The 11,102-nt window shown below is 37.0% G+C and overlaps 1 protein-coding gene across 3 annotated transcripts in view; it reads left to right on the forward strand.

The window, feature by feature from the left end:
* Positions 1 to 9,266, forward strand: part of fbxo25 (F-box protein 25) — a 28,497-nt gene extending 19,231 nt beyond the window's left edge. The window contains exons 9-11 of one of the 3 annotated variants that reach the window (XM_038271174.1): positions 221 to 364; positions 2,139 to 2,165; positions 8,437 to 9,266. In XM_038271174.1, coding sequence (XP_038127102.1) covers positions 221 to 364; positions 2,139 to 2,165; positions 8,437 to 8,526 — 261 coding nt within the window. In that variant the 3' untranslated portion in view covers positions 8,527 to 9,266. The remainder of the gene's footprint in view (positions 1 to 220; positions 365 to 2,138; positions 2,166 to 8,436) is intronic. The other 2 variants (XM_038271175.1, XM_038271176.1) reach the window with 2 other exon arrangements.
* Positions 9,267 to 11,102: the final 1,836 nt, after the last annotated feature.

Consider the following 11,102-nt stretch of genomic DNA (forward strand, 5'->3'; position numbering starts at 1 on the left):
AAGATAAATCTGGATCTCATCCAAAAGGAACTGATTTGAATTGCTTGAACTAGTTTGGTTTTAGTCATTTCTAAAGAACGCAATTTTCATATTAGCCACTAGAGGGCAGTATTAACCAAATAAATCTTAACTGAGAAACATTGGTGTTAATTAGGAGTTTCTCCAGTTCTAAGTCTTCTGTGATTTTTAATTGTTTCATGCTTCGTCTGATTATACACAGTACTGTAGGAGTTTGGGTCTGACCAGGAATGACAACGTGGACTGGAAGCTGATGTATTACACACTGCAGAAGCATTACCCAATGAAGGAGCAGTACGGCGACACGTTGCACTTCTGCAAACACTGTAGCATCCTCTTCTGGAAGGTAACCAAGACGAGCAAACCATCTGTACCTGCCTTTGCTTATCTCAGGGACTGTGTTTTAAATTAAAAACAGAATACAATTGCTTAGAGTCATTCTAAAAACATATGATTTACAATATTCTGAGTTTATTTTTCTAATGTTTGAAACACATCTAGGTAACTTAAAAAGGAAAAAATATACTTTTTACCTACAAAGACATGTTTAATGAGTATCTCTGCATATTAAAATATGAATAAATGTTTGTCACTCTCTAAAGTAAAGTTAGTGTATGTAATACTTTAACAGGCTCCATCTGCATAGAAATAATAGAATATTTATGATTATTTACCTGATAATAGACAGTTTTCCCCATGACCCATCAAGCCATGTTTTCAGCATCAACAGTCAAGGCCAGAACACACTGAATTTGATTTTATGTCTCATCCGACAGAAAATCATTAAGAGTTTATCCTTTTAACTTTGTATTGGGTTTTTTTTTTTTTTTGCAGTTGCTGAGAAAAGTTAAGAATTATATTTGGCAAAAGTGAAGTAAAGCAAAATATTCAGGATTAGAACATTTGTTGTCTTTGCAGGGTTGTTTCTGACAATAGTTAAAAGCCAGGATATCAAGGATAATCACATCCTTTCTCTGGAATTTCCCCTGATAATCAAACAGGTTCTTAAGGCCAATGTGACATTTAAAAAAATGTATGAATGATGAAACAGGATTCAGTGTTTTATCATGGAGTCTTTTCGGACAGGAAATAATTTTCTGAATTTAAGCCGCCCTGATGTACATCAAGTTCTCAGGCATGTTTGTTTATTTTTGTATATTTCTCTTCAGATTTTCATCTCCCTTTAACCTTTTTCCAGCTTGTTTTTACATGCAGCTCTTGACATTTTATTAAACTACTTGTCCCCTGCTAACATATTTGCATTACAAAACTCTATTTCTGTGATTCAGAATTTAGAATGTTTTATAGTTGTTTTGTTTTTTGTTTGTTTTGTTCTTTTTTAATATTGGAATATTTCCTCACTTGGTAAAAATGTCAGGATTATGTAGAGTAAAAATTTTGTTCCATTGATCTAAATGACTATAATATAGCTGCAATAACACTATAGAGTGTTTATTTTGTTAAGCTTGTTTATACTGTGAATGCCTTGATAGTTTATAGTCAGTAAAGTCTGCAGTTTGTGCCTTTTCCCAAGTAAAAAAAAATCTGCCAAATTAAGACCGACTTATGGAAATGGAAATCTGTACAGGTGTTTGTTTCTATCTCTGAGAGCAGATCTTTGGGTTGAAAAGTGTTAATAATTTATTTTCAAAAGTGGAAGGAAAATTCCCTGTGTATTTTTTCTTTATACTGCATCAATCAGAAGGCAGTTATTCAGGTTTTCGTGGTAGCGAGAAATACAGATATCAGTGTGTGTTTGCACAGTTATTAATACTCATGTGTAAAAGGTATTTTTTTTGCCATGAGGTGTTTCTTTTTTTGTTTTGTTTTTCCAGGTTCATATGGAAAAATTTGTTTTTTGTTGTATCAAATGTTTGATTTGTTTAGTTTTTTGTTCAGGTGTTTGGGTCAGATTTCATTTGCAGAAATTTTTAATTAATTTAAAGAACTGTACTTTTCAGAAGAAGTACCTTAGTCTGGAAGGTTTTCCTTTTTTGCACCATTTGTGACCTTCCTCCTTTGCTCTTCCCCGTATGTTTTAACTCTGCCTTCTCTGCCTCCTTTTCCTGGCTTGCCTTCCTTCCTCTCCTCCCGGTTCCCCTTCTCCCCGACTCCTTAAGGATCACCATGTGGCTTTGTTTCTCAAGGTACTTCACGTCCCATCATACTGTTGTTTTGCTCTCTGTTGATCATGTAATCAAGCCGTTTTCATGAGTTAGGCTTTGTTGCGTGCTATTCCAGGTATCTCTTAAAGTCATGACGTTTTGTCAAGAGCTGTTTGGTAAACAGGGGCTCCTTTTTCTCTGTGCTCTTATCTTCCTCTGTGCCAACATGTTTCTGTTAGATAAATGTCTAAAAAGCTGTCAGCTGTCTTATAATCTAGTGTAAATATTTAGATTAAATCTTCATGCCTGCATGCTAATGTTCTAATTTAGTTTAAAGTGACTATTTCTGAGTCCAACTGGATTTCTTTAAGTCATTCCTGGATATCAGCTGGTTAGTTTAAAATCAAATTATTATGAAGTATATTTTTATTTAGCAAAAGCCACTTCTGTAGCATTTTCACTCGCTTTTTCTGGCAATAAGATTAAAAAGATGATTTAGAGTAACTAGATGAAAAGAAGAAATGCCTTCATGGTGCCACTGTGGGGGAAATTTGGAATTAACTGTGACAAAAACAAGTAGAAATCTCACAGTTTTTGGAGATTGACGTAAAATAAATATATCTTTCAAAAAAGAGATGCTTTTGCAACCTACACATTTTAAGCTAATGTAGACGTGTGTTAAAGGTACACTATGCAACCGGTGTTGATTTTCCAGCGAGACTCCCCCCAGAGGGCGAAAGTAAAAGTGCACTGTCGTAAATATGCACAGCTGTTCTCCTGGTTTCTCCGTCAAGCCAGGCGCGGTTGTTTTGAGCTTAGCAGACAGGCGAACGCAACGAATGACTAATGCTGCGTTCACACCGCAGCTGGCGCGACAGAAGCAGCGAGTTCACATGCAAAGTCAATGGTTGACGCGCGTCAAGGCGCAGCAAAGGAGCAGCAGGCCCAGCGCGTCTGAGCAGCTGAAGCAGGGAGAGAGACACAGCGCTGATGATCAGAGGCTATGATCTCTCCTCTTAAACAGTTTATTGACGCCTAAATTAACTTAAAATGCAGAAATCTGCCGGCAGAATATGCAGTTTGGATTATTTAGATGAAAAACACCTACCAGCTGCCGCGGTGAACCGCGAGGACGTGACCTGGCCAGAGGCTGCTGATGAAGGGGTTCCTTCTGTCGGCGCACCGCTGGTATGTGGGGGTCTGAGCGGCTCCGACAGAAAAAATATTGAAGGCAGGATAATAATCTGAATGAACTGACGGCACTGATTACGTTTTCAGGTGTATTTTCTCACTTAAACACATATTAAAACTACTTTATTCCAAATGATCACAGCAAATATAGCTGCAAGGCAGAGAAAGGATAGTGAAGCTCCGCCCAACGCGCGTCAGACACACTTTTGCACCGCACAGCCAGAGCGTCAGAACTAACTGGTACAAGCAGCAGACACGATTTTGCTGCTTTTGCTGCGGGAACGTAGCATAACTGCACAAGGATCGCCACTGTGCTAGCAACGAGAATGCTTTTAACTGGGGGGTGTAGCAGTTCTCGGCCGTAAAGCAAGACTGACTCTCATGAGACTTCTGAGCCTGTGGGTGCGGGTCGGTGCTCCTGCAATTGCAAGTGCGGTATTTCCCCCACAGACCACCAGGGCGGCCGAGAATACCTTTGTTCAACCTGAAATGACTCATTTAATCATCCAAAACGTTATGGAACACATTAATTAACTGAAAAATGTTGCATAGTGTGCCTTTAATGTAGACTGCAGGTTTATAAAGGATTTCCTCTCCAGCCTCATATATTTGCTGTCTAGTGGTAAACCCTCCCTTACCTGGCTTAGATTTGTCAAGGTGGCTTCTTTTCTTATTTCGAGGAGTTTTGTGGTGAAGCATACAGGAAATTATTATTTTTTTCTTTCTTCTGTTTACTGGAGATGGCCTTCCAGATCTCAACCGCCTAGCTGTAAACATGAAACTATTTTTTTTTTGTCATTACATTTTTTTATTATTTTGCTTTTGTGATGATACAGTTACAGAAAAATAACGTTCAAAAAACAAAAACACACAAATATACATCGGCAGCAACACAGAACATGACAGCACTTACCAATTATCTATTCCAGAATATAATAATGTATATACACACAATTAGGGCTGCAACTAACGATTATTTTAAAAATCGATGAATCGGCCGATTATTTTTTCGATTAATCGATGAATCGGACAAAAAAAATTTTTTGTATTAACCTCTTTATTCCAAAATAAACATTTTAGACAGAACAAACAAGCCCACAAGTACAGGTTGCTCATTAACTGTACTGGTGCAATATGAAAAATAAATGTTTGTGTAAAAACTACGCAAACTTACATGAGAAATGTAGCTGTACATCCACAAAATATAGGCTACTTTGTTTCATAAAGCGCAAAAAGAGACAGGCATTTTTGTTTTTTAAAGCCCCTAAGGGGTTCAAACAATAGGTCCCCCCATTTCAACAAATGAGTTTTTTTAGACTAGAAGAGTTCTGCCTTTTAAGACAGGAAAGTATAGCAGTTAAAGTTGCTGCTTGAGAAAATACTGAACCATAGAGATAAAAATAGCCCTGTGATTCAAATTATAAATTGTATTTGGAATAAAAAAAACACATCCTCCAAAGACAGATATTTACATGGGAATGTGGCAGATAATTAATTGACATATTACTGATCTTGCTGGATTTTGTTCTGCTTTACTTCCATAAATTGCAGGATCTTCTTTTCTTTATCTTTGCCAGAAGATTTAAACTTTAAAAGCCTTGCCCTCATAATTTGCAAGTTAATTTATTTATAAAGAAAATATAAACGCTGCTTAAACAAATTTAAATGAAATTAAAAGTAAAATAAGTAGCCAACCTTATCACTGTCTGTAACCTACTAACAAGGTAAGGAAAGCATCAGATGAGCTACCTGAGAAACTAACTTACGTTTCCCCACTTTAAAATGAAAAAAACACGGTTACTCATCCTGCTGATCAGCTCTCTTCACTGCCATTGAAGGCTCCAACATGTTTTCTTTTCAGGTGCTGCGTCATAACAGTGGTGCTTCCATGCCATGTTCATTTGTTTTTACAAAAGTTGCATGTTACGACTTTTTTCACTTTACAAAGCGCCGGCTATTTTAATTATTGTGATCAATTTGCGCCGTCAATCCCGGCGCATGCGCGCTTCATTTGCAGTCTGGACGCTGAGGGTTAACTCCTCACTAAAATCCTGCGGCTCTGACTGAGAGGGATTCCTGTGGGAGAGGGAAAAAGGCGTTGGGATGCCCCAAGGCAGGCAAAAGCCGCCAGTGACACCGTAAAAAGTCGCCAGATTTTTCGCTAGTCGCTTTTTTGAAAAATAGTCGCTGGAGGGGTCTGAAAAGTCGCTGAGTTGGCAACACTGCAACTGCGGCGCTGACTCGCTCCGCCATATTTTTTTTTCTTCCCCCGGTTGACGGCGGCGGCGGATGACGCATTAATCGCGCGACACAACTAATCGATGATTAAATTCGTTGCCAACGCTTTTAAAAGTCGATTTTTATCGATTTTATCGATTCGTTGTTGCAGCCCTACACACAATATACACACACCCCAAATCCCTTAAGAATTGATACAAACACTGTAATCAAAATACATCTATGCTGGGCTAGCTTTACTCTGCTCTTTCTGCACCCTTGAAATCATCACTTCAAAAGCAGCTGTCTCTCACATAAGTTGAAGCCATTCCTTATTTTCTGGTCTATATGGGCTCTTCCATTTACGAAGAATAATTCTAGCCACTATCAGAAAACCTGTCATCATTAGTCTATCTCCTAAAAGGCAGAATTTTGCAGACTATGGTAAAAGTTGACTAAGCCAGTCCTTATATATTTTTTTTAAACTGCCTTCCAAAAAGGCATTTATCAAGGGGCAATCCCATAGTGCATGGAGAAGTGTACCCACCTCTTTACTACACTTCCAACATTTGTTATCCTTTATTAGACCCATTCGGCATAGCTTACTTGGTGTAAAATAATACCTATGTACAATTTTGTAGTGAATAAATGTATTCCTTGCATCCCTTGCAGCCCCTCCCACATTTGAAATGATATTTTCCCACACAGCCTCGTCAATGTCTGTATCAAGATCTTTCTGCCAGATCATTTAAAATTTTCAGACATTTTGTTCTGGATTCTTGACGTTTTGTTCTAGCAGACAGAGGCAGAGTGTACATGTGTAATAGGCGGAGCATTAAAAAACTCCTGCATCACATTATCTTCTTCATTCTCTCTTCTCAAACCAAAAACAGATCCTACCGACTTCTCAGCTGTAGATACCTCAAAAATCCCCTTTGTCAGTTAAATTAAATTGTTGTTTAAGTTCCTCAAAAGACATAATTATCTGATCTCTATATAGATCTTGGACAGTACACATGCCCTTTTACAACTAAGTTGGCCATAAAAACACCTTTTTACCTTTGTAGATGGAAGGGTTACCCAACATTTTATGCACCCTTGCCCATCGTGAATGATCCAAAATTAAATTAGCCTCCCCTGCCTTAGTTTTCTGTGACATATATTCTACAAAACCAGAGGAGCGTACAAGCCCTTCTGTTATTTTGACCCACCCAGCCTTGCCATCTTATTCATCTCAAAGACAAAATTATATAACTCCCTGTTTGGGGGGGCCATTCCGACAATATGCTGTGAGACAAATAGTTTTTAAAGCTTAATTCTTGGCCTATTCCCATTCCACAAAAACTCTGTGATTAGCTTGTATTAGAAATCTGTACTGATATCATAGAGATTTAATTAAATTGAGTGGAGACTATCATTTTAATTACATTAATTTTACATGTACCTTACATGTACCCCATAATGAAATAAACTCATGATTAGGCATTTTTTTATTTATTTCAACCAAGCATGTTAGGATAAATACTGTATAGTAGATACGTATTATATTGGCTTGCAAAAGTACCCATAACTTTTCAAACACTGGGTATAACCATGGTCACAAACTGTAGAGCACTGCTGTGAAGTGTAAGGAAAATTATGCATGTTTTTTATTTGCATGCATGCATGCTTTTGAATTTATTTCTGTTACAGCTGCAAATTTTTGGTCTGTTTGTGGGTTTTATTTTTTACTTATCTGAAGATCCAGTGTTCTGACTATTCTTTACAAAATAGCTTAAAGGAATAGTACACCCAAAACATGATTAGCCTTCATTTTCTACTCACCCCCATGCTGAACAACACTCTGGAGTACTTTTTTGATATCTCAAATGCATCTGGAGATCTGGGAGGCTTCTTGCTGTCTGCTGACATTCAAATAATGGAGGTCTATGGTGCCCGAGGCAGAAAGGTCCATAAAAGTCCACAAAAAACGTGTCAATATTCCTCCATACTGCTCGTCCAATGTATTCCAAGTGTCCTGAGTGGGTAGCGTCCATAATTTACTCGAAACGAAGTCATTTAGAATGTTTTTAGAGCATAAACAGTAGTGTATAGGATTTCCTGAAAGCGCGTTCACGACGCTACGGAAACCGCGGCAGACCAAACCAGATGAAAGTGCGCATTCAGCGTCTGCTCTGCCGATAATGCAAGTGTAGAAGAAGAAATGTGCTGTTTACCTGTGCAAAGAAAGAAACAACGAAAGAAAAATGTCTGAGGACTTCAGTGTTGAGAAAGAGCATGAGTTCTTTGCCGAGCTGAATGCGCACTTTCATCTGGTTTGGTCTGCCACGGTTTCCGTAGACTCGTGAAGGCGCTTTTAGGAAATCCTATACACTACTGTTTATGCTCTAAAAACATTCTAAATGACTTCGTTTCGAGTAAATTATGGATGCTACCCACTCAGGACACTTGGAATACATTGGACGAGCAGTATGGAGGAATATTGACACGTTTTTTGTGGTCTTTTATGGACCTTTCTGTCTCGGGCACCATAGACCTCCATTATTTGAATGTCAGCAGACAGCAAGAAGCCTCCCAGATCTCCAGATGCATTTGAGATATCAAAAAGTACTCCAGAGTGTTGTTCAGCATTGGGGTGAGTAGAAAATGAAGGCTAATCATGTTTTGGGTGTACTATTCCTTTACAGGTTATGGACACTTTTGCCAGATGTTATGAAGTTATAGTACAACAGTTTTCTCCAGGATTTTTCGTACTTTTTTAATCTAATGGTTTTCAGTGACTTTCAGTGCTCATCAACCTCCTCACTCCCCTGTTTTCCATCTTTATAAACTCATGAATGTAATTTGAGTAAATCTCCTACCTGGTTACTCATCCTTCTCATTCTGAATGTTATCTCTCCCATAGGACTTTGGCCACCCGTGCACCGCCAATGATCCAGACAGCTGCCTGATGCCAATTTCTCCGCAGCACTTTATTGACCTCTTCAGATTTTAAACCCTCCGTGTTGTCCTCCGACATGACTTACTTTACTCTCCATCCCACCCAGCTTTGACTCTGTTTACACTTTAGCGTTGTTTACCTAAATAAAAAAGGGCTGAAACTGCACGAAATGGATTTTATTTTTCAGTGCACAGTTATTTCCCAAAAATAGAGGTCTTAAATATGTGTTCTTTGTTTCAAAATGTTAAGATTGTTTATTTTTCAGCATAGATGTTAGTCTTGAAGACAGAAAAAAAGGTTTCTCTCTATAGAGGGAATTAAAATATGTAAGTATATAAAAGAAGAAGATATGTTTTATGTGTAAAACGTGTTTTAGTCTTTTATAGGTAGACAAGTATTTGTTAAGGTCCATAAAGAGTTACAGAAATCTAAAAGAAAAAAAGATCTGATGATTATTTATTCAGTGAGGTTTAGTTGCATCCTGATCTGTTTGTTTCTGCTGGCGTTTTTTCTACAGGTACAGCTCCTTCGTCACGTCCGACTCCGTTTACAAGTTTGTTGTCCTTTGTCAGCTAATGTAAAGCTCTGAGTGTACGCATTTTCTACTGCTGTTTGGCATCTGCAGTGGCAAATAGAAAAAACATAGACTGTTTAAGTGGGGGTGGGGGGGTGACTTTTGTAATTCTCTTCCCTATTTTGTAACAACCCTTTATCAACACATACTCTTAATGGTACTGTTGTGACGTTTACAGTGTGGGAAACTAGCTATGAATTAAAAGTGCTTCTAAAATCGGCTTGTGTTGTTGTATTTATGGCTTTGATCCAGATATGCAGAAGTTTTACAGTACAGATTTCTGTTTGATTTGACAAAAACAAAACTCTTCACAAAAGTGGGAAGGTGGTCAAACCAGACGATCAGAAATCTGAAGAGTGAGAAATGTTTTCTATAATATTTTCCTGCAAAAGGGTGATCAACTTATTAACCACTCAATAACAGAGTTCAACCTTCAAATCTAAGTATGTGTGTCAGACTAACTCTTCTTCTTGAGGAAACATAAGTCAATGAATAAAGGATATTGCAGAATCAAAGGGAGTCCAACTCCATTGGCACATATACACTGAAAAAAACAGTTTTTGGCATTTACTTAATCATATTCAGATATTGTAACAGATTTGTTTTATGTCCTACTCTGCTAACATGAAAAAATGTGTTAAAGTAATAATATGATTAAGTAAATAGAAAAAACGTCTGAATAATCTTTTCAGTGACACACTAAGCATTGGTGAACCAATCCTATTTATTAGGATGGATTTAAAGTAAAATAATTTATATCATTGTAACAGATTGGTAACTTATATACCATTAAAGTGACAAAACTAATCTAAGTTAGTTTTGTCCCACATAGAGACAGGAGCTGTAAACAAAAATATAAAAGGAGAAACTGCTAATTGTGTTGTCAGGCTAGTAAATTAAAAGTGTGTGCTAATTTTTTCCTTCTATGTCATTAAAAGAAATCAGTCCTGAAAGTGACTTTGCTCATTTAAATTTCACAGCAAACATGGTGATATCTATTTTATGTGAATGCATTTTAACAAATCTGTGGAAAAGAAGTCATGAATTGAATTGGTGTTTGGGATTGAGCCTAGTTTGGTTATTTGCATTTCCTTCTGTCCAAGTCACCATTTTTTTTTTTATTTCATTCATTTGAAAGAAAAGCAGAAATGAATACATTCCAGCAGTCTGTATGCAAAAAGAAGCAGAGAGGAGAGACATTTTTACATTTTCTGACTCTTTTTACAACCCCATAATAAATATCAAAATTTATCATAATTAATCTCAAATGCGACAACTTAATTGAACTTAAATGTCTTTAGACTTAAATTTCAACTTTGTGACAAACGATTTAATTTTTCCATAATTTCCTGCTTACTCAGTACACATTATTTCATTCATTTTCTAAAATTGTGTAAGTTACCTTGTTTCCTGAATTTCTTTGTTAAACTTGTTCCATAATTGTACACTATTTACTGCAATACTCCTGCTTCTGTCTCCTTGAACCCCAGTCGGCCTCGGCAGATGGCCGCTCACACTGAGCCTGGTTCTGCTGGAGGTTTCTTCCTGCTAAAAGGGAGTTTTTCCTCTCCACTGTCGCTACAAGCATGCTTAGTGTGAGGGATTGCATTTTAGTCAATGAGTCGATGCAATCAACTGGTTTTCCTTAGATAGAAAACTTTGAATCAATTTGACTGAATGATCTGGTGAACTGTAAAGTGCCTTGAAATGAGATGTGTTGTGAATTAGCGCTATAGAAATAAACTGAATTGAATTCTACTTTTGTCCTGAATCTTGGTTTTTAAAAACCTCTATTCCTTTCAAATTATAACTCCTTATTCATTTTTCAAACATTTTATTGACTGTTTATAGGTCAAATATTTTTTTGTTAACTTGTTGCATTGTCTGTAACACTTTCAAATCAACTAAATCATGCATCTTTAGTGTTTTATGCTTTAATGGATTGAAATAATCTCCAGAATTATTACTACTGATTATTTTTAAAGCTCTAATTTGTAGAGTAAATTATTGTATTTACATTTTATATGTTTATCACCAGATTTCTACACAATACATT

Source organism: Cyprinodon tularosa, unplaced genomic scaffold, assembly GCF_016077235.1.
Source record: "Cyprinodon tularosa strain WSP-4 unplaced genomic scaffold, ASM1607723v1 ctg791, whole genome shotgun sequence".
NCBI lineage: Eukaryota > Metazoa > Chordata > Actinopteri > Cyprinodontiformes > Cyprinodontidae > Cyprinodon > Cyprinodon tularosa.